The following is a 23,079-nucleotide window of genomic DNA, read 5'->3' as shown; positions in this document are numbered from 1 at the left end:
CGTAATATCTCCAAGACTAACTGTGTCATTCTGGACTCCATCATCCCAGACTGTTGACCGCGCATCATGAAAAACGCGCTCTCCTTTTGAGAGTCATTCCACAATCACCCGATTTTACTATTCTTGGAGCCATCTGTGCTGTGCGCTCTCCGTTATTCTCCGTAGATATGGGCACATATAATCGATGGATGCCTGCCAAATGATTCTACAGTCCTTGCAAAGACCTAATCTCAAACTTGCTATCTTCGTGAAACTCCACTGATTGCTGACACGGCGTTTCTTTCTCCCTACTGTACAGCATAGCGTGGACTTGACACAAGATACGAAAGCTCCGCTCTAATGAAGTCAGATCACCCTCGTCTCATCGACTGGAAGCTTACGAACAAACTCCCCAACAATCACGATCGATCATCGGATTCTGAGTTCAACTGCCCCCTTGGCTCCAGCTTGGTTCCCGCTTGGCAGAATTAGAAGGGTTTCTTTTTCCTTCTTTTTACTTATCTACAGCGTACAATACGTCGACATATGCTATTGAAAAAGCAACAAAATGCCTTGACCGCCGCATCATTCCCAAGTCCCCCCTTGCCCATTGGCTAATTTACTTTCATCGCCCCCTCCTTCAAAAACAGACATTACAAGGATTCCATGCCTCCAGTCTTACGACTCTGTTACCGTCTAGATGCCCAGGGTGAACTCAACACCAACATCAATATCGCGAGCTAAAAATCAATTATATCCGTCAGCAGGTGATTCTCTTTCTTCGAAGCTATTTTTTTTTTTTCCTTTGTTTTGTTTTTCGTTTCAAGCTTCGTCATAGTATTGGGCCGTAAACTTACCCAACTTGACAACCTTGGACAGCTGCACAGCCTTCTCGGCGGCGCTCTGCAGGTCATCAATAGAGAAAATCTTCAGACCAGACTCGTTGATGATCTGATGGGCAAGCTCGACGTTGGTGCCCTGAAGACGGGCAATGATGGGAATCTTCAGGTTAAGGGTCTCAACAGTCTTGATGAGACCGTTGGCGATGGCGTCGCAGCGGACAATACCGCCAAAGATGTTGACAAAGACGGCGGTGACCTTGGAGTCGCTGGTGATGAGCTCAAAGGCCTCCTTGATGGCGGCGGGGGTGGCACCACCACCGACGTCGAGGAAGTTGGCGGGCTGGCCGCCGTTCAGCTTGATAATGTCCATGGTGGCCATGGCCAGACCGGCACCGTTGACCAGGCAGCCGATGTCACCATCCAGCTTGATGAAGTTGAGGTTGGACTGAGCAGCACGGACCTCATCGGGGTCCTCCTGGGTGGTGTCGCGCCACTCGAAAATCTCCTTCTGGCGGTACTCGGCGTTGTCATCGAAGCCAAACTTGGCATCCATGCAGAGGACCTGGTGGTCTGAGGTCTCGGACAGGGGGTTGATCTCGATCTGGGTAGCATCCTTCTCGAGGAAGATGGTGTAGAGCTTCTGGATGGTGTCCTTGGCGTCCTCAATGCACTGCTCGCTGAAGCCCAGGCCGGTGGCGATGCCGCGGGCAATCTCGTCGGTAACGCCCGTCTTGATGTCGATGTAGGTCGTAGTGATGGCATCGGGCTGCTCCTTGGCAACAGTCTCAATATCGACACCTCCCTGGGAGGAGGAGACGATGACGGGGGTCTGGGAGGCTCGGTCCATCAGGATAGCCAGATAGAACTCGCGACGAGCAAACTTGCGCTCGCAAATGTAGACTGCATTGCACAGACGGCCCTCGGCGCCGGTCTGCTTGGTGATGAGCTTGTGGCCAATCATCTGCTGAGCAAACATCTCGGCCTCGTGGGGAGAGTAGATGACGCGGACACCGCCCTTGAGGCCGTTGTCAAAGGTTCCCTTGCCTCGTCCACCAGCAAGGACCTGGGCCTTGATGACGAGATCGCCAGTGCCAATGTCCTTGGCCACAGCCTTGGCCTCTGCGGCGGTCTTGGCAACGGAGCCCTTGGGAACACCAACGCCATACTGTTGTTGCGAAAGAAATCGGAAAGCCGTGTCAGCCGGATGCTGCGCGGGAAAGATGCCATCAGGCATGTGAACAGGGTGAGGTTATTACCTTTCTCAGCAGGTCGGCGGACAGGTACTCGTGGATGCTGAGAGCTCTTCGCTGCTGGGCGACGCCAGGCAGTCTAACGGAGGGGGTGACGTGCAGCTGCAGAAAGAAGCGTGAGCTCGGGTTAGATTCCTGTGACGTTGTATTGTATTTTTCGCATATAATCGAGGGGTTGAAAAAATGGGGAGCAGCTTTTGCGACGTTTCCGTACCTTTGCGGCGCTGAGGGCCGACGCCGCCGCGCGACTGCGGCCAATGCTGAACATGTTGATGGAAAGGGAGGATTGAGCGGAGAGAGATGCGAGGGAAGGAAAAGAGGGCGAAGCTCGTCGGGATCGACTCGACGAGACGTTGTTTGGAGGTTTTTTTCGGGCGGTTTGATGCTCAAGACGCACAGCTCTCAATGCGGAAACCGATTCCTGGCTGGCTCGGCCTAAGCTGGCAGGCGACGGGGGTACCCGAGTTTCGCCGACTGGTGGAGCGGAACATTGTTAGGCCGGCGAAGCGGCGTGCCGAAGAGCCCTGTCGAGCTGTCAAGTGCCGGGTTCCTGGATTCCTGGATACAGCTGTCTGCTGCTAACCTGGACAATGTTGCATTGGAAATGATTCGCATGCAAGTTGTGTGTTGAAGTCGAACAAGCCAGTTGATGGGGATGTCTTTGCTCATTGTACTCAGATATCGACGCAAAACGCTATATTTACCAGCAGCTCTCTCGTTAAAGTTGCTGTATGCTTGAACAAGACTATCTAGTTGTAGTAGTCGCTGAAAGAATAGCCAGAACTCGGAAGTCTAGCTTGGCCCGGGCGTTTCCTACACAGCCATGTGTCATTACCAAATAGGTATTATCCGTACTTCACTCAGCATCGGGAGGATAGAGGTGATTTGTCTGCTGTGAAGAAATGAAAAAGTCAAGAATAATGCTTCCTTTTCGCCTCTGTTGCGGCGGTTTTGTTGCCTTGCATCCTGTGTACATGTATTAGAGTCCAAGGCACCTGCACCGCAAATAAGCTTATGCAAGGGCGGTATCCGACCCGACAGATCTTGATCATCTCATCAGATGCCTCATGCTGACACCGCATGTTAAAACCACCTAAAATATCTAAAACCGCACATCTATCCATGCACCATCACCAACGCAGCCCCGCTACGGTAGCATCCCTTGCCTGATTGCCCGTATATCAGCCATTCGCAGTCGAGCCTCAAACTCCATGTGCTAGCCGCAATTGCTGAAGCTGAAGAGCCAACCGCCGATCCGCCCCTTTGCCAACTCATCTGGCCAATGCTCATAGCTTGCAGTCGTCGCCTTTATCCAAATCATGGTTGACCGTATATGCTCTTCTACTAAATTGCCGAAGGATTCTCCCTACATCTGTTTTCGTTTTCTTTAGATACACCGACTAGACACACGATGATCCCGCTATAGTTTCTGTAGATGCTGGCTCAGGTATCCCACGTCGTTCAACCCGTACGGGCAATTAGTGGTAAGGCTCTAGAATAATACGTACATGTGTTTACATGCAGTTATCGGCATGTAGCTCAAGTGTCTTGCTCGAGTGGGCAATTGAATTACGGCATGCCCGACTCTGTTTGTCACAATCAGTAGCCGAGGCCCTTCAGCTGCTCCTTTGCGCAGCAAGAAGCCGTAGGATTCTGTGCTATTGAGTTTGCTCCATGTCTGTGTTAATGTGTTAGGCACCTGTTTTACCCCCTGTCTGGAACCTTGACCCTTGAGTTTGGACGGCACTTCGTATTCTCTCCAATAAGAAGCTTAATAGTTAGCTTCTTTCTAGTCTTTACGGTCTAGCTCGAGAGATCTTTCATGGTATAGTTTGCGCGGTCTGGGTCGCGATATTGGCCTCATGTCCTCTTTAGCGTCGAGTTATTTGTGCAACTTCAACACTTCTTCTTGATCGAGCGGTCAGTCATGTAAATTGTTGTATCGTATATCTACTTTACCGCCTCTCGAATCTCTTATGCTCTCGTGTTTCCCCTGCCATTCTCATGCATCTTCATCTTCCTCAGTCATGGTTCTCTACCTTATCGGTCTCATACCGATCATCACTGCCTTAGTATGGCTTCGCCATCGTGTTTCAGACATCATAATTAGAAGAGCTGGCGGTGCTCGGGCGCCTGTCTTGGCAGGCAACCTGCTATCGGGTTAGTTCACCCTTACTTTGTCATCTCTCTTTTCGCCCTCCTTTCCATTGTTATCCGCCGTTAACCGCTTCCCAATCATGACACAGCTTCTAAGCTGTACTATGAGATTGGCAAGAATCAGTATCACAACAGACTTGTCGATTGGTGCACAAGCCAATTGGACAGCCTGCCTCCCGGGAAAAGGACGTTTGCCGAGTTCAGCCTGACAGGTTCCAAGAGAGTCCTCATCACCCGAGACCCAGAACAAATAAAGGCGATCCTGGCAACAAAATTCCCAGACTTTGGTCATGGGCCCATGTGGCATAAACTATGGTACCCTTTTCTCGGAGACGGCATCTTTGGCGTGGATGGGCAGCTTTGGCATGACAGCCGCGGCATGATCAGACCCATGTTTTCCAAGGACAGATTGCGCAATCTGGCCATCTTTGATGCATGCACCGACAAACTTGTCTCAAAGATTCCTTCTTCAGGAGCCACCGTTGACCTGAAAGATTTGTTCTACCGCTGGTCGTTGGACACGACCACTGAATTTCTGCTTGGAGAGAATGCAGGCAGCTTGGAATTGTGAGGACTTTCCTTTCCCATATCTCCATTGCCACTCTGGTGCGATTTACACTTTAGACAGTTACATTTACATGTACTAACCCCTTGTCTTTTCAGCCCCGACAATGAAGTTTTCAGTGCGATACATACTGTTCAGCGGATGCAAATGTACATATTTGTTCTCAAGTGAGTATATCTGCCCTTGACTCACCACAATAGCCAGGATGCATACTCAACTCATTTATAACAGTCCTATTGCGCCATTAGTCCCAAAAGGTGACTATTACCGAGGAATAAAAAGAATAGAACAGTTCATTGAACCGATTATTGCACGGACTTTGGCCATTTGTCCGACACGACTACAGGAGCTGTCCAAATCATACATGGAGTTCTCATTCCTACATAGCATTGCCCTCTACACCAGAGATCCAAAGCTGATCCGGGATCAAATCATGTCTGTGCTATTTGCCGGGAGAGACACCACGGCAGCAACTCTGTCATGGGCAATGTATGAATTGTCGAATTATCCCGTGATGTGGACCAAGTTGCGCAAAGAGATCTTGCACAAACTAGGGCCCCAGGCGACGCCAACTTACGAGATACTCAAAGATCTCACATACCTTAAAAATGTCCTCAACGAGACCCTTCGGCTTCATCCAGCTGTCCCTCTCAACATGCGACAGGTTCTAGAAACCACGACTATCCCCGGAAGATCTGGGGAAGCTGACATCGTTCTTCTCAAGGGAGACAGCGTGACGATAAATGTGCTTGGCATGCACACTTGTGCGGACTTGTATCCACCTACTTCTGAGCATTTTGCAGATTTGAAGATTTTCAGCCCTGAAAGATGGGAGCATTGGACGCCCAAGCCATGGACGTATATTCCATTCTCAGGAGGCCCTAGGATATGTATTGGCCAGAACTTTGCCCTGACCGAAATGGCATTTTGCTGTAAGTTGAGACAAGAAGATCCGGCACTCCATCCCGGGTGCAACCGAGCCAGCTAACAGAAGCTTATCTCGTCTCTTCAGTGGTTCGTCTAGCGCAGCAGTATGAAAAGATTGAGTATCGTGGTGATTGGACGGCACAGAAGCTACAGGTCGATCTCATTGGGACACCCGCTCTTGGGGTTTCCTTGGCACTGTACAAGCCTGGCGAGGAACAAGATTCTTTATCTAAGCATCATATTGATTAGATAGTTGTAATTTAGCAAGCTGTTAATCCTACCTACACCGTGAAGCAATACCGTCAAACGCCATATGTTTCCCACTCATCATATCATACAATCTCCTCATCCCCGGCTCTGTTACTCAAAACTTGACCAGACTGTCCCCAACACCCTTCCCTTGTCATCCAGCTTGACCCCCTCTCCCCTCAACAACGTCTTCTTCTCCGTAATCGTGATTCCCTCTCCATCCTTGGGCCAACTGCCCTTGAAGCCACCCAAAGACCCTCCCGTCGCCACAACACGATGGCACGGCACATCAGGCGCAAAAGGATTCCGCCGGAGCGCGTTACCCACGGCTCGCGGCGACGTCCCCAGATATGCAGAAAGCAAGCCGTATGTCGTGACTCGTCCGCGGGGAATCTGGCAGAGTGCTGTCCACACGCGCTTCTCAAAATCTGTGCGTTGGCTTTCCGCTATGCGAAGAAGCTGTGGCTGCATGTCTGCGGGAATGGATGCTGATTTCTTGTTGATGGGGGCTGCACTGCTGAGGACTCTGGCTCTAGGCTTGGTGGTTTTCCGGATTTTGGAGCTCAATGATGCCTTTGAGGTAGTGGCCATTCCCAAGTTGCGTTTTTGGATAGTAGGTGCCATGAGTAGCGCTTGAAAGAGGGTATTGCTGGTTGTAGAATAGATGGTCGAGACTATCAGTTCAGTGGTGTGGTATAAGTGACTGCTAGATATAATTCAACTTTTCCGATATTGGATGTTGGCAAGTATTCTAATTGTACTGAGAGTACAAATGATCAGAAATGAGCTATAGGTGAACGCAGGCAAATATATATTCACACAGGCATAGGCAATATGCCTAGCCACGCGTGGAGATTACACGCAACAATTGACGCCTGTGGCCATATTGATAGCAACGCCCATCTTGGCGCCAGATCACGTGACATTGCTCATGAATTGCGGTGACATCAGCGCCATGGCTGGCTGGATGGATGGCGTTGCTCCCGATATGGCGCAGAAGGTTCTATAACGACAGGCGCGGAAATGTGTAAGCATGGATATCATAGCTTCAAAGGTAGATTGGAAATAAGCTGCTTTGTGACTCAAACCGCTGCTGCCATTCTGTGTGCTGATGCAAGACACATAGTTGCTTTTGTCATATACCAATCGTGGGGAGCTTAGATCTCTTGTTGTACTTCAATCCAGCTAAATTATTCATAAAAATGTATTTGAGATGTATTTGATCAAGGACATCTTGTACCTCTAACCTAACGCCGGTATGATTGCCCCATAATACTATTGCCCATTTACTCCCCGTGCTCGTAACATTCTCGTATCAACACTATTATAATGAAACCCGTGTGCGGGCTGGCGAAGCAGGTCTCTCTCACGAGGACCTCGCTTCGTAATTCTTTTCTCTAACATCGCCATCGTACAATTCCTTTGTATATCTGTATCGGCATCCGCTTCGGTATCCGGTCGTCGGCCTCGTCGTTTGAATTCTCTAATCTTCTCAGACCATAAATGACTCTCCACAACCACATTGTTCCTCTGCTTTTAGTTAGTCATCGGTACCAAAAGACAGTCAATAAATGCACAATGTGCGGCGTATATCACATACTGATGTTGGGGTTCTTAAACACAAACTTCTGACTCAGTTTGTCCTCTGCCCAATCCATCTCGGTACCAATAATGCTGAACAGCGCCTTGCTATCGATCAGGACCTTGACACCATCTTGCTCCACCGTTTCATCGAAAGCGCCAGGCTTATCAACGTATTCCAGGTGGTATGCCAGCCCGCTACAGCCCCGGTTCCGTACACCGACCTTGATGAGCTTCGGATCAGGTTGGTTGAGCAGTGCGCGAAGCTGATCAACAGCAGCGGGGGTGAGCTTCATGGCCGCCTTGCGAGCTCGGAGCTTGGAACGGGGTCGTGTAGCGGGCTTTGCGCTTGTGGTAGTGGTAGTAGCTTCGCTGGCCTTTAGGGTTGTAGGAGCTGATGATGTTGCCGGAGAAGGCGTTGACTGAGATTGGACCTGCGGCGGGGCTGTTGGCTTGGATGCGGCGTCGTGCTGTAGAGGCGGCCGTGTCTCATGGACTCGAGGTAAAGCTTCTGGCTGGGCGATGGATGCTTTGGAGATGTCGTCGCTCCTAGGAGGTTCAGGGATCTTGGACGGCAAAGGATACGAGTGGTAGGCGAAGCCGGCGACTCTGGAGCCGCACAAGTGGCGGAAAGAAGAGCGGCTCAGGCGCAGCGCAGCGCGGCCGGTAGAGTAAGAGACGTTCATCATTGTATCATAAAAATGCAGCGCGGACGCAGTGCATGCTGGTGTACACCGTCGAAAGGGTTGAGGCTTCAAGCTCTGGAGACTCAAGGTGGGGAGGGTAGATGCGGATGTTAGAAATCAATTTCTCGGCTCAGCTCCAGGAACCGCGGAAAACGATCATGTCATGGTCGGTTGACGAGCAAGTACTGAAGTACCTATTGTCCCCGGATTCAGCCGAACCAATGAGCGCTCGAGAATTAGTCAGTGGCTGAGGGAAAGCAGCGGAAATGCCATTTTTGGGCTGTAGATGACTAAGGGGCGAATTTCTTTCAGGGAGCTCTGTGCTAGCAGCTACCAAGGTGCTGGGCTACATTTCCGCCTCCCACTGTATAGCAAGCGTTATCAATGAAAATTATATTGGCGTTTGAAGATTGCCTCTTAAATGGAAGCGCAAAAAAAAAAAAAAGAGAACAATCTACAGATTCCGCGGTTAGCGATGCAACTGGACTTCACCTTTAGTCATAATGATACTTGACTTTGTGGATTTACTCACGCCATGCCGGCTATGGAGCCGTCTTACAAAAAGAGGCCGCCCGTTGGAGTTCTGTCTTTCCATTTGAATCGTTGCTCGAGAAAAAAATCCACATATTGGTTGCAGACATGGCACTATGAATGATTGGACGTCACAAAGATGGGAGTGAGAGCCAATTGTAGCACTGCTCCTAGCTATGGTGACGACAAACGAAGAGCACTGCATATCGCATGTCGTAAGCTGGAAAGAAAGATGGTACACAACATTAGCGAAATTTTCACCTTTGGAACTCTCTGAGCGACCAAGCTCTTCGCTTAAAGGCGGAAGCTTTCAGGGTTACAATGACTAGGAAGGAAATAAGATATAGGTATCTACCCGATGGAATATTAACGTTTGACATGATCAGCTTGATCTACAAGCATACCACACATATTCCAAAGAGCACGAGCATATTGAATCGTCAACCGCATGTCTGCTATAGATTGGTTTGCTTCCAAACTCAATCACATACGACCATAGGTAGTGGAAAATTCTGGGTCCCGTCTGCTCCCCGATAGACAACCCACTAACCGGCAGATTAGTAGTCAGGTGGGTGACCACTGGCGAACACCGGCTGTTGTATGTTTTTGCCTTTGCTTTTTGCGATATTTAGAACATTTTCTTTTATAAGTTTGGATCAGCCAGCCTTACAGCACATACGACCATATCCATTGGAAAATACGGGATCCCGTCTGCTCTCCCAGAGTCAAGCCAATGAGAGGCAGATTAGTAGTTGAGTGGGTGACCATCAGCAAACACCGGCTGTTGTATGTTTTTGCCTTTTTCTTTTTTGTGATTTTGGAACATTCGCGATGGTGTGTGTGAATGCGAGCTTGGTATGGAGTCGTCTAGTTACCAAGGGGTCGTCCTGGTAGATCGACTTAAGCCAGTGTAATGATAAGCTTGGTGATTGTAGGACTGGGCTGAATTATACAGACGTAGTCTAATGTGTTTGGCTGGCTGAAGATCATTTTAATGAACCAATACCGTCAGATAGATGCAGCTGAGCCGGCAGGTTGGTTCTAGTGCTAACTTAGACCGCCGGTGTAGCCCGAATGTGTCTGTATTATTGGTCAGTAGAGAACGAGTGTATATTGATCTGTAAGTATGCTTATGCTCTTTTTGCCCCTTCTGGGGCATTTATTAGTGAGTCCCTGCATTAGCTGTACAAAGCGATTTAAGCTACATGTAAACTCGGCGCAGGTGCGGTTTATAGGGCTGAGGGTTGTGAGAAGCACTAGGAGTAAAGGTCTGCTAGAGGTAGCACCTTCTTATTTCTCAAAAATAAAAGGATGAAAGACTAATAGAAAGGTAAGGTAGGCAGTTGTGTAGATTCAAGTCCTTATGGAGCGTAATGATATAATACTTGCGCTGCTTGTAAAAGGAGCAAAACGCTGCAGCGTCTCTCTGTTGAATTTCCCAGGTGGTTTCGCTGCAGATTCGCTGTATGAAACATATTAGTGCATCGCCTTTCAATTAAATCTTAAGGCACTTTGGCCGAGTGGTCTAAGGCGCCGTGTTCAGGTGTTGCTGTCCAACAGCTCTCCAGCTTCGCGGTCTAGAAATAGGCGAGGGTTCGAATCCCTCAGGTGTCATTTCTTTTTCTCTTTTTTTTTTTGCCTTTTTATACACTCTTTAATGCTTCTCTCTAGCCCCCTCCATTAACCAGACTAGTCTGTGGCCATCTCCGTAGCGCATTGTGCCCCTTTCTTCTTCTACTCCCTCTTCTTTGTCGTCTTCGTCTTCTCCTACTGTAAAGTAATTCTCATCCAATCTGCCAAGTATTGCCAAGAGTCGTCCATCGTCATAACAGGCCAAGCCGATGCCGATGGAAATATTACCGGCCACACTGCCGGCCACACTGCCGGCCAAGACGGCCCAGCCCGGCATCGTGTAGTTTTCCTTCCCTCGGCAGAGACGCCGCGCTTCTTGGCCAAAACGTGGCTCTTCGCGGAACACCACCGCTTACTCCTGGCGCTAGCGGTACGCGTTCGGACAATTTGCCACAAAGCGCGCTACGGAGATAAAAAGATGTGCTGCTTACAGGCAAGCTTTGCCGTCCTAGGAACAGATATGGAGCGCTCTTTTATAGCGTCCGGTAGTGCAGTCGGCCTCGGCTGATGCAGATGTGGGACCAGGGGCTTTGGCGCGCTATACGAGGGACTGGCGCGGAGCTAGTTTTTCCGTAATAAAGATTTTTTTTTATGCATAGAAATGTTCGAGAAGCTAAGCAGCAGCTCTTTGGTGTGAGTGCTTCCACATCGCTCCATCCAGAGGTGGCAACGGGAAGCAAGAGTCAGGTCATGAAAAGTTTCTTATCAGTGGGTGGGGGTCAAGTTGATGCTTGCTGTACAATGCTAATTTTGCTTGATAATTCATTATATACTAGTAGTAATATTACAAAATACACTTTGGTATCTACATCCACTTCATCACACAGCTCCACCCTCGCTCCATTAGTTAGCTTCCTCGTACTCAACCTCCTTTGTCGGAGGAACAGTAGGCTGCTCGCGGTCCAGCTCGAATGACTCATCCTCAATCTTGTCGTAGTGGTTGAAGAGGAAGAAGAAGACAATGGCAACGATGAAACTGGCGACAGAGACACCAGTATACATCCAGACGAACTCGGGGTCCTTGGACACGGAGACAAGGGCCTCAGAGATGGCAGAGCCAAAGGCGTTGGTGAAGAGGTACAAACTCTGGACGAAAGACTTCATGGTGGGAGGAGCCTTGGTGTAGGCGTACTCGAGACCAGTGACGGAAATGAAGATTTCGGCAAGACCAACAAAGACGTAAGCAGGCGCCTGAACAGCAATGTGGATGTTGTTGGGCACGGTCTGGCCGTCAACGGTGCCAGCAGGGCAGTTGAGGGGGTCCTTGTAGCAAGGTCCAGAACTGTAGATGAGGTGCTGGACGATGGCGGCATAGCCCAGGCAGAGAGAGGTGAAGATGAAACCCAGGGTGATACGGGCAATGGGGCGAATGTTGATGCCAGCCTTGCGGAGGGTGGGGTAGACAAAGAGGTCAAGGATGGGCGTGAAGATGAGAATGGAGATGGGATCGAAGTTCTGCATGAAATCGTTGGGCATGCCGTGGCCGCTCATCTGACCAGCCTGGGTGACGAAGTTGGTGGAGAACTGGCCATAACCAACCCAGAAGACGGGGTCTGAGTATCTTGTTAGTTTGGGCATTTCAGATGTAGTAATTATCAATCAAAACTTACAGAAGACAAAGACCTTGCAAGCACGGACAGCACGCTTGAGCTCATCAACAAAGTGGTCGTTCCAGTTAACCGGCTTGGTCTTGCCGTTGGCCTCACGCCATGAAGGCTTGGCGGCGTCCATGTTGCGAGCCATAATCATCAAACCAATGGCCTTGAAAGCATCGGTGATGATGGAGCCCTGCGGCGGGTGGATGATGTATGACTTGCGGCGGATGACGAGAATGGCGATGGAAAAGTTGAACATGATGAAGCACATGAGGAAGGCAGTCCAGAAGCCGCAGTACTTCTCCATGAAGGGAGTGGCGATAAGAGAAAGAGAACCCAGGTTGATGCACCAGTAGAAGATCATGTAGATGCGCTGGTAGGTGATGGCAGGGTCAATGATGATTCGCTCGCCGTCCTTTTCGGTTCTGATGGCCATGGTTCGGCGCTGGTATTGATCGGCGATCAAGGGGGCGATGTTGGACTTGATACCACCCGTGCCGGCACCGATGATGATGATGGAAACAATGTAGCCAGGCAGACCGGCTCCGTGGGCGATGGAAACGGGCAGAGAGGTAGTCCACAGGATGACAAGACCAACCCAGTAGACGCAGCAGAAGAGCATAATGGTCTTGTACTTGCCGAGATACTGATCAGAGATGATGGCACCGAGAATAGGAGTAACTGTGTACCAAGAAATCATGGAATTAGCCAAACATTGCTCTCTTCGAAACCAGTCACACGACCGGCGTATAAGCAGAGCCAGTATCACATACCATAGCAGAACCATTGGAAAAACAGGTTCAGACCAGTGGCGGCCTGGCCACCCATGCCCAATCCAGGAGAGTCGGTGGTGATGTGAGAACCATTGCTGATGTAGTTTTGGAAAAGACCAGAGGCACCATAGTAGGTGAAACGCTCTGTCAGTTCCACAATGGCGATGAGGAAGGCTGAGGCGGGCAAGTTCTCGCCAATACGGCGCAGAGTCCGCCTCTCATAGTCGCTGGGCTCCTCGCCGTCAGGAGTGGGACCGGCCTCAGCACCATCGGCTGAGAGAGTGGTGAAGTCCTTCTTCTCATCAGCGGCAATGAAGCCGCCGGCGAGATCGTGAACCTCGTTGCCGTGGTGAGCACGCTCGTTGAACTCCTCGTGGAGCCTGATTGGGTGGGATATGTAAGCATATGGCGATCGGCATAGAGAGCAGGAGGAAGAAAATTCTTCAGCTCCCTATTCGAGACTTACTCAGCAGCGGTGTCTTCGTGGTTGTTGGCCATGTTTGCGATCCGACTGTGGTCTACTCCTCAGCCAGTTGATTATTACAGACCCAAGGCAAGTCCCTTCAAGAACGAGAAGACGAGCCGGGAAGTGAGCAGAGAGGAACAGGAGAGAAGAGAAGAAAGCAAGAAGCGCATGCGGCGGGATGCTAATGATTTAAGGAAATCGGGCTACGCAGGATAGTCCAGTCTCAGTCTCCATCGCCAGTCTCCATTGCAACGTTGTCCACCCGGCGTCTTGTTATCAGGATGGGGACATGTGAGTTTGCCCCAGGAGCCTTTGCACTAGCCTCGCTGTGTGGCCTCGCTTGTCGCCTCTTCCCCACGGGCCATCAGTTCCAGAAGTTACACCACGCGGCGAGCTCGCTGTCTTGGGGGTTGAGCCGATGGTGTCGCTCGTCATAGAGGCAGCCTCCCTGCTGCGATTCGTGCGCTGAGATCCGGTCCCCGTCCACGGTACATGCCTGGCTGCGATGGCTGAGCTAGGCCTCAAAACAGCCGGCTGGTGGCCAGGGGGGCCCCTGTTCTGGAACTTTTTGCTGTCGCTCTCACTTTCGAGTGCTGTCGCGCTCTGAGATCCAGCCCGCTCCAAAGGCCCCAAAGGCCCGAAACGAATTAGGAGCGCGAGACGGCGTCTGCCAAGAAAACATGGCAACTCCGTCGCTCCAAGCCACCGGCATGCGGCGTGCCGATTGCGAGCGGGTCGGCAAATCGACGCAGCGCAATTTGCTAGCCGCAGCTCTTGGTTCGTCGAGGCTGGAAATTGCCCGGAGATGGTCGCGCGCACGGCGAGGGCAAACTGTGGCGTTGCCAAGGGGCATTTTCGCCGCCTTAGGGCCTCATGCACCAGACATGAACGCACCGAGGCTTGCAGATAGCGCAGGGGGACTTCCTAGCGCCTCCGCCCGGCCAGTGCTTGGGGCGAATCATGGCGAGGATGCGGCGCCCAGATGCGCGTTTTCGGCAACGACTAGCCACGGGCTTAGGAGGAGGAAAAAAGAAGCATGCACAAAACTCAATCCCCAATAAGCGTATTCGCCGTGCCGCGGGCGTAATGCTGCGAGACGAAAATTCTGCTGGTTCGTGGCTTCGGGAGCCGATCACGTGTTGGCGGCACCATACCTGCTCTTACAGGCAGGAGCAGCGTCTGTCGCAGCGATTCTGGGCGTGATGCTCGTAGCGGGCTGCCGGTAGCATCGCCAAATGCTACGTCAAGCCATATCGCCAAGACGCTTTGCCGGAGAGGGCGCGCGTAGTGATCGATCCTGACACATCACAGGCATGGAAACAAGAGACCATATTGACCAGCTATGCCCATCAGGGCCGCAGCACTTCCCGTTCTGAGCCTGGCCCGACGGGGATTAATCAAACCAGCCCCAGGCACCTCCAAGATATCATGATGGCTGCGACAATATCCCCGGCGGCGCTCCAGCATAACTGCGTCGAAATGAAGCTTAAGATAAGGACGCCCAATGTCCCGGAATACGACTCTGTCGCAGCAAGGCATTGATTGATACGCCTGATGGTGCGCTTTGACGCTCTAACGCTTTATCGCCGCAGACCGCTAAAGCAGCGAGTCATTCATCCGTCGAGATGCATCGGGCGATAATTGCCCGAGCAGGTATACGGTACCCGGCGCTTCGCGTACTCTTGGCACGGCATATGCGTATCGTCTACGGCTCGAGGCAGACAGACAGTCAGGTCAGCCTCTCGCGCTGAGATGTGACGATGGCCTTCCTCACCATCCAGCCGCACCACCGTCCGTTCAACATTAATCGCTCAAACAGCAGATGCTAGCACGAGCACTACTGGAGATGCTATTAATAATAATCCTCTCGGGGAGACCTGACCTGCCCTTGGTGCGGATCAGCGCCAGGCACCATTGTTACATGCAGAATGAAGTAGTATCTTACCAACTAACCTAGCACTTCACCCGTACTGGACATGGCCAGATACATACATATTACTGCTCACATAGGCAAGTATCAGCAGCCGTTTCTAACCATTACCAACAAAAGGCCCTTGGTTGGTGGAAGACTGCAGTGGTCTAACCACCACTAAATCTTCTCGTATTCTGCGTATATGTAGCATTGATGACAGCACTCTGCTACGGTTGGCCTCGACGGCTAATCGGCGCTCGCGGGAACCAGGGGCTGCGGAGAGCTTGGGGAACTTTTTGTTTTTCTCCTCCATCTGTGCGCAACCTTCATCACGGCCTCCACACGCGTGAGAAATAATGCGGAGGGCTGGAATTAAGGGTTCTGGGGTTGAATCGCATTATGTACGAGAAACTCTGCAAAACCACGGTTGATGATCTGACGGCGCGGCATTGGTCGGTTTGGGTGCAACTTTTTGTGGGACGGTTACATGGCTTGATGCTGGTGAAGAAAATGCAGCTGATTAAGCCAGATCGAGTAAGGCTGCGCAGATGGCATTGACACGGGCGAGCTCTCCTATTCAATGTTGCTACGCCGGGGCCATCTCATTTTAACAAAGTCACATCGTTTGCGCCATGAGCTGTGGTGTTCGGTGGTATCCTGTTTGAGCAAGTCCCCTTGTTTCATCGAATCGAAGCCATCTAGGTTGATGAAGGTCATGCAGCTAGATCAGGCACACCCCGCTAGGAGAAAAATCATGTTCATATCTCTGCTAGAATGAACCGAAACCACCTAGATCAAGACTCGGCTTGTTTGACCCGAGCTATTCTGTCTGAACAAAGTCACCTCGCTTAGCAGAGATATTTGGATTGGTCAGTCTCACTTTGTTCGGACAAGTACGCCAGAATTGATCAAACGCTAGCTAGTTGTATCTGAATCGTTCTGTCAGGAGCAAGAGAATGAATGTCTATTTATATCATGATCAGCTGGTAGTAGCCAGCTCAGAGTCAGCTAGCCTTACTCCTTGCAGCTAGAGTCTCTCCTAGACGCTTCTAGGTTGTTGACGGTAGACGCTGCGCTTGAGACAAGTCAAACACTACTTCCTTGATCCTCTGAAAGCAAGTAGATGATATCTGTCGTTGGTGCTTTTCGAGTAGTGGCGAAAACGCAGCTTGATATTTGCCGAAACTGCTACTGTTAGACCAGAGGCTCATGCACACGGGATCAGGACGAGAAAGAGGAAAGGTAGTTCAGTGCAGGCACTCTGACTTTGGCCTTGCCTAATCGCCCAGCTTCTGTTTCATCTGCCGTGTTATTCATCTCGAAGTGTTGCTGCGTATGTCTACCCTAAGAGATTTCTTCTCGCGATTTCATCGTACATCCCATCACACGACCTACAAAGTGCAATATTTGATGTTTTGCACTGCGCAAATGCGTCTCTTCTTTGCTCATTATCTGGGGTTGATGGCATTATGCCACCCTGCCTATCATGTTTAGTGCAGGACGCTTTTGAGTAAATGTAATTGGGGAAAGGATCATACCAAACGCAGGGACTGTATTGAAAAGCCACTCCATCTTTCTTTCAAGATGGCATTTATTAAGACCAAGCAAGTATAGAATCTACGTCATCTCACGGCTCTCGTGCTGGTTAATTGACTTGACTGACAGTTTACGGGGGTTGCTAGGGGCCGTTCATAGATACATAATGATGTATCTGTATTGTCCATGCGAACTGCTTGCAACTTACTTTAGATGGCATTCTCTATCATTGATATCTTCATGCAGATCGTCATACTCATATTGCAGAGAATCTGCGCTGTAGTCTAGAGTAAACTAATTCCACATGGATTCTATCTCTCTCCGAGATTTTCTATGCTATCATGAAACCCATCAATCCTGATATCTCTTTGGAATAGTAACTGTTAATAAGCGATATCACTTTCAAGATCGAGGCCACAGCGATGGAAGATTACAAGAAACCAGAGTTAGAGTGTTGAGTCACAAATTCTCTTCATGATACATCTCTAACAGATGTAGCCAAATAAAAGTGCCCGACGAATAGTACCGACGTAATCAACGTAATATCTCTGGCAATACACGGTATGGCTTGGCGATGGCTTCACCATTTGGCTTATGCTTTGTGATATGGCATATCATAAGAGTCGCATAGGTCGCGGTAGGAGAGCGGAGAATGCAGTCTGGTGAGATGAAGTTCTGAGATTGTGTTGCTAATACTTGGCCACGCCTTTGCTCAAGTTACGCAAAGATCATGGCCGTATATATCTGTTTAGTGGCTTGTCACCGCTACATGTATAAGCATAATGGTTACCCATTCCTCAAATCATGGGTCAATAGAGCTCATAATGAATACAAGTCAACAAATTTATTAAGTCTAGAGTATGATCTTACCATGTAGGGAGCAAGGAAGATTATGCTTATTATGTGGACCCTCATATGTCATGACTGCGTGTCTGAATCCATGAGTTGAACTTAGTTGTGTTAAAGTTATGAAACAATATACTGATTCAATTCCACAGAGATTGCGTATCAATCTAAATCTAGGAGAGTACGTAGGGCCGAGCCCAAGAATATGGAGGTTCTCAAGACTCCATCTCCCCAGCTGATGAGAGATGCTGGTGACACCCAGCGGTGGCCAACACAAGTGACCTCTCCAGCAGCTTTCATTCTCGGAAGGTCTAGTAGATTGAAAGGAGCACGCTCTGCCAATGCGACGATGCGTCAACTGCCATGTCACCTCCGCATTTGCTTTTAAGCCGGCGGATCAACTGCAAACAATAGCCGGGATGGAACTGGAGGCCCACTTTTAAGAGCCGATGCGGCAGCCAGCTGGTGATATCTCAGCCAATCATTTCATCAAAAGCTCCGAATCTCCACTCAGATGATTCCACCTAAAACCGATCTCCGCTAGACTAGCCGAGATTTTTGCCTAAACAGGATATTTGGTGTCTCGGCGCCCATTCAGAAGTAGCAATTGACAAGATGATTTAAAGGACTGATGCTGCTGCTGGCGGGTATGAATCGTAGTCTAGTTTCGGGAACGAAGACGCCTGAGCCGGCCGCTTACTTAAAGCTATTACAAGTCCCTGTATGTGGCCTTTTCGCTGGATCAAACCAGTACAGGAGGCTGGCATGACGGCCCGACAATGCATTAGTTGGCGGCTGTTTTCTTCTCTATTACCGCGCCTATAGGCCTTTTGGCGGCTAAACCAGCGTAAATAGGCCACAAGCCTACGCGTTGCAAATGTCTTTATATGCAACTTATAGCCGCTGCTATTGGTCCAGAACCTCTATATCGATCATTTGCGAAGCTCGCTAGCCTTATACAGCTCGGAAGAGCCCTTCCGTCCTAGCAATGGCCTGATCGTCGCCGAGTTAACACCTTCCTCTTCAAATTTGCCAGAGATATTATTCAAGTCTGGGGAAGGTTGTAATTACGACGCCTTTTTCCTGGCCTAGAACTGACACGGAAGATAGGCAACCGAGCCCTCAAAGGGTAAGTTTCACCTGTGTGAATACGGCACTGTTTCCTAATCTCGAGTCGAGCACGTGGAAGATATTAAGTAGTTTATAATAGTGACATACTATTATAACTTAGCTTAACTTAGATTGAACACGGAAGCTGGCATCCGAGACCTGATAGGTAAACACTCCCTGTGCTGATGTGATACTCTCGTTAACTGTTTAAGCAGACGGCATGGAAAGTATTTACAATTGATATATTTCTCCACTGTTTCTAAGTCGTCAACCACACTCCTTGCAGTCATCAATATGACTATTATATAAATGGAGTGAGCTCCCTCCATAGTCATCACTATACTTTCGAGTACATCCTTAGCATCGTCTGATGTCCATCTTTGCAGTATGAAGTTTCTGAAGAGCCAAGCGTTAGCTCTTTTGGCTGCAACTTCGGTGCTGGCCACACCATTGCAATCCGTCTCACCACGCGCCAGCAGCTATGTGACAGTATCAGGCCTCCAATTCAACATTGATGGAAAAACAGGTTACTTTGCAGGCACCAACTGCTACTGGTGCTCGTTTCTCACCAACCATGCCGATGTCGACACAACTTTTAGCCACATGGCTTCTTCTGGCCTCAAAATTGTCCGCATATGGGGTTTCAACGATGTGAATCAACAGCCAGGTACTGGAAACATTTGGTTCCAGTTGCTGTCAGCGTCAGGCTCGACAATTAACACCGGATCCACTGGACTGGGGAATCTTGACTACGTTGTCCAATCGGCTGAGACCCACGGCCTTAAGCTCATCATTAATTTTGTCAACAACTGGAGTGACTATGGAGGAATCAACGCCTATGTAAACGCTTTTGGCGGCAATGCGACTTCTTGGTATACTAATACCGCTGCGCAAGCTCAATACCGCAAGTATATCCAAGCAGTGGTTAGTCGCTACACCAACTCGACTGCTATTTTCGCTTGGGAGTTGGCCAATGAGCCTCGCTGCAACGGTTGTGCCACCAGTGTTGTCTGGAACTGGGCTTCAAGTGTATCTCAGTACGTCAAGAGCCTCGATTCAAACCATCTTGTAACACTTGGAGACGAAGGATTGGGTCTCGCCACTGGATCAGATGGCTCTTACCCATATACCTACGGCGAAGGCACAGACTTTGCCAGCTACATGAACATTACCACGCTTGACTTTAGCACTCTTCACTTGTATCCGAATTCTTGTAAGTTTTTGACCAAAAGATACAAGGAAACGCCAATACTAATGTTCTTTCCAGGGGGTGAAACCTACGATTGGGGTAGCAGTTGGATTGAAACCCATGCTCAAGCATGCGTGGCATCAGGCAAGCCATGCATGTTGGAAGAATGTAAGCTATTTTCTACCTGTTCCTGCAGCTATCCAAACCAAAAACAAAGAAATCAGCAGCTTGATCACTAGCTAACCGAATACTTAACAACTAGACGGCGCACCAACTAATCACTGTGCAATTGAATCTCCTTGGCAACAGACTGCTCTGGCGAGCAAAGGCATGGCTGCTGATCTATATTGGCAGTGGGGCGACACTCTTTCCAACGGTCAGTCATCTGATGATGGAAATACCGTTTACTATGGCACTTCGGACTTCACATGCTTGGTTACAAACCATGTGGCGGCCATTAATGGCGGAACTCCGCCTCCTCCAGCCTCAAGTACGACCACGAGCAAGGCCACGAGCACATCGAAGCCCCCCTCTGGTCCCACTGGTAGCTGCTCTGCTCTGTATGGCCAATGCGGCGGCACTGGTTGGGGCGGTGCTACGTGCTGTTCATCAGGCACCTGCAAATATTCGAATGCGTACTACTCTCAGTGCGTGCCCAGCTAGATATCGTTTCGCAAATCTAGGACTGGTTATGGGTAGACCGGAAGAGCTAGATGCAAAATGAACTTTATGTAAATTCCAGGCTTTCATTTCGGCGCAAGACGTGAAGCTGAATTGCGTTGAACTCTCATTTGTTATTATTCAATAACTCTGCCAACGATGAAATTATAATATTGAGCATGGTCCTGAACTCGGCATCCTCATTATCACTACTCTTCCAGAACGAGATCCCAGACCCATAACTACGTCCTTCATTGGTGATTGTGATGATGTGGAAGCCCATAAAGGACGCAAGAAGATCCTGAGAGACCGGTACGTAGGCGGAAGCCACAATATATCACGGCCCTTCCAGGTGATCCAGCATGCATCCAGGCTTAGAGCGTAGCCTGCATCATTTTCGTCTTTAGTGTTGTTAGCAATAAGCCGAGTTTTGCACAGATCTTTGGCCGAACTGATGGCTGGAGATATTACTAGTGATATAAATGTATAGTCATGTTCCATGTCGAGATGTATGGACCCCGCTTCAGTACGCAGACATGAGGCTGTAGAATCAAACAATAAAGTGCATACCAAGGTCTTTCTCTTGATCGTTTGCAACGCTGCACCTGTTTTTGTGTCCCAAACCTTTATGGTCCCATCCATTGACCCTGACGTGAGATATTGGGTATCTGGTGAGAAAGCTGTTGACGAAACCCAAGTGCCATGACCCTGGAGGATACACTGTTCTTTTCCTCTTTCTATATTCCAGATTCTGATCGCGAGAAGATCAGGGTTTTGGACAAGATAACTGATATCCTCTACCGCTGAGGCAAGATAACGGCCATCAGCCGAGAACGTAAGCCAGCAAGGGCTATAATTGTGATATTCAATCTTTCGGTAGAGGCTACCTGTTTTTGCGTCCCATATGGTCATAGAGCTTTCGTGTGAACTTAAAGCAAGGTAGCAGTCATCTATTGAAAAAACAAGCGAGGGATTAACACAAGGATCAAGAATCGTAAACGATCGCTGCATTTCACCTGTTGTTGCATTCCATACTTTTATAGTACGATCAGACGATGCCGAGGCTAGGTATCGACCATCGACGGAGAAAGTAACTGATGCAACTGAGCGATTCTGGCCCTTAAGATTTCGACTTTCTTTGCCCGTTCTCTGCCTGTTGTCGCATCCCAAGTCTTCATTGTTTCATCCGATGACCTTGAAGCAAGATAGCCCTTTGCAGAGAAAGCAACAGAGGTAGTCGTATCGTCGTGGCCATCGAGCGTTCGCAAACAAGGAGTCCAATCATAATCCACAATGGGTTTTATCTTGAACCAGTTAAGTTCCTCTGCTTCAAACAATTTTCGTATGATGCTATTTAATGGACTGAATATAAGTGCTGATTTATAGGCCTGAAGAGGGTTATACGCAATTATTGAACTGTTCTGCTGGATGAATCGCCTCGCATCCTGTACAAGCTCTAATAAATGGAAGATGGGAAGTTGATGATTTATTGCTTCTCGGTTTGATAATGGACGGCTTCGTGACAGATAAGCCTGTGATTTTTCCTTTATTGGTCAGACCAATCCTTATCAGTTCGATTTTAGACACTCACTTTGAAAACATTTTTAAATTTATTGAAAGTTCTGGAAGCTCTTATACCCGATGTCCGCTCTTTCAGTGAGGTTTCTGATGACATTTCCTTTCAAAATCAGCCTGCTTTGATCAATGCAGCATATATGCACAGATGTTCTTTTAGTTTTACTTTCTTTTAACAAGCTTTCTGGTCTGGATATCGAGATGAACCCGTCTCCAATACACTCTATAAGGCCTAAAGCTTCAAGCCAATATAGAAAATGCGTTAGAAGGAAGTTGCGAGCTATCTCATGCTGTTTATTGTGTCTTCACGATGAAGATGGCCATGACTGAGGTTACATTTCGCATAAATGGTTGATCCAATATATACAGGAATAATGCATTCCAAAGGATCAGGATCTGGCCGCTTGATTTGAGATATTGGAAGCCCAAAAGGATCCGAATTTTATATATTACGTTGTAGTATGGCGGACATGGCTTTGATCGACTGTTCAAACATAATGTTGTGGATATCAGCAGAGCTGACTTGGAAGCCAGCAAGCGTAGCAACACTTACACAGTCCTTGGTCGATTGGTGGATAATATACACCTTTCCTTGTCGTGTATCAAGGAACGAGCCGCACAGCGCTATCGTCTTAGAGATAAGTTCGACAGTTACAGGATTCCCGTCGTCGCGTCTAAAAAGGCAGCTAAGCTCAATCAATGTAACAGGCCGATATGCGAGTAATATGATGCCAAGAGTCTGAAAACAGTATCTTGCGTCATTGACGTTGTCTATAACATTTATTTGCTTTATCATCCTTCGGTATACTGAATCAAGTCCGGATGGAAACTGGTTTAGGTTTTCAAGGATATCGAGCGAGGTGGACGTTTCTGGATTCTGGCAGACCAGGGAAATCCAAAGGAAGGTGTTTTTACCTAGATTTGGTGGATAACTCGTGTAAGAGCGTACGCTGTATCTCTTCTGAAAATTGTTTTCTAAGCTTCAGTCGTTCGACTGGATACTTGATGTATAGATCAA

At 49.0% G+C, this 23,079-nt stretch overlaps 6 protein-coding genes across 6 annotated transcripts; 2 read left to right on the top strand and 4 right to left on the bottom strand.

Annotated features, from left to right (window-relative positions):
- Positions 1–675: 675 nt before the first annotated feature.
- On the bottom strand, positions 676–2,339 carry TGAM01_v204954 (succinyl-CoA ligase (GDP-forming) subunit beta, mitochondrial; the record flags this gene model as incomplete). The annotated part of the gene is made up of 4 exons (XM_024549545.1): positions 676–719; positions 837–2,028; positions 2,078–2,206; positions 2,286–2,339. 4 exons carry the CDS (start codon positions 2,337–2,339, stop codon positions 676–678), a joined length of 1,419 nt encoding a protein of 472 aa, XP_024405677.1.
- A 1,759-nt stretch (positions 2,340–4,098) lies between these two features.
- Positions 4,099–5,969, top strand: TGAM01_v204953 (cytochrome P450; the record flags this gene model as incomplete). The annotated part of the gene is made up of 4 exons (XM_018803594.1): positions 4,099–4,231; positions 4,318–4,795; positions 5,025–5,725; positions 5,806–5,969. The coding sequence occupies 4 exons, from the start codon at positions 4,099–4,101 to the stop codon at positions 5,967–5,969; spliced, it is 1,476 nt and encodes a 491-aa protein (XP_018663291.1).
- Positions 5,970–6,080: 111 nt separating this feature from the next.
- Positions 6,081–6,593, bottom strand: TGAM01_v204952 (hypothetical protein; the record flags this gene model as incomplete). Its single annotated transcript, XM_024549544.1, has 1 exon — positions 6,081–6,593. The coding sequence occupies one exon, from the start codon at positions 6,591–6,593 to the stop codon at positions 6,081–6,083; it is 513 nt and encodes a 170-aa protein (XP_024405676.1).
- Positions 6,594–7,461: 868 nt separating this feature from the next.
- TGAM01_v204951 (hypothetical protein) lies at positions 7,462–8,239 on the bottom strand (the record flags this gene model as incomplete). Its single annotated transcript, XM_018803595.1, has 2 exons — positions 7,462–7,499; positions 7,570–8,239. 2 exons carry the CDS (start codon positions 8,237–8,239, stop codon positions 7,462–7,464), a joined length of 708 nt encoding a protein of 235 aa, XP_018663292.1.
- A 3,003-nt stretch (positions 8,240–11,242) lies between these two features.
- Positions 11,243–13,265, bottom strand: TGAM01_v204950 (POT family protein; the record flags this gene model as incomplete). The annotated part of the gene is made up of 4 exons (XM_024549543.1): positions 11,243–11,952; positions 12,010–12,675; positions 12,768–13,147; positions 13,234–13,265. The coding sequence occupies 4 exons, from the start codon at positions 13,263–13,265 to the stop codon at positions 11,243–11,245; spliced, it is 1,788 nt and encodes a 595-aa protein (XP_024405675.1).
- Positions 13,266–19,024: 5,759 nt separating this feature from the next.
- On the top strand, positions 19,025–20,489 carry TGAM01_v204949 (mannan endo-1,4-beta-mannosidase; the record flags this gene model as incomplete). The annotated part of the gene is made up of 3 exons (XM_018803597.1): positions 19,025–19,850; positions 19,905–19,994; positions 20,089–20,489. 3 exons carry the CDS (start codon positions 19,025–19,027, stop codon positions 20,487–20,489), a joined length of 1,317 nt encoding a protein of 438 aa, XP_018663294.1.
- Positions 20,490–23,079: the final 2,590 nt, after the last annotated feature.

Source organism: Trichoderma gamsii (assembly GCF_001481775.2).
Source record: "Trichoderma gamsii strain T6085 chromosome Unknown Scaffold_15.2, whole genome shotgun sequence".
Lineage (NCBI taxonomy): Eukaryota > Fungi > Ascomycota > Sordariomycetes > Hypocreales > Hypocreaceae > Trichoderma > Trichoderma gamsii.
The sequence above is the reverse complement of the archived record's forward strand: the minus strand, read 5'-3'. Positions and strand labels throughout refer to the sequence as shown.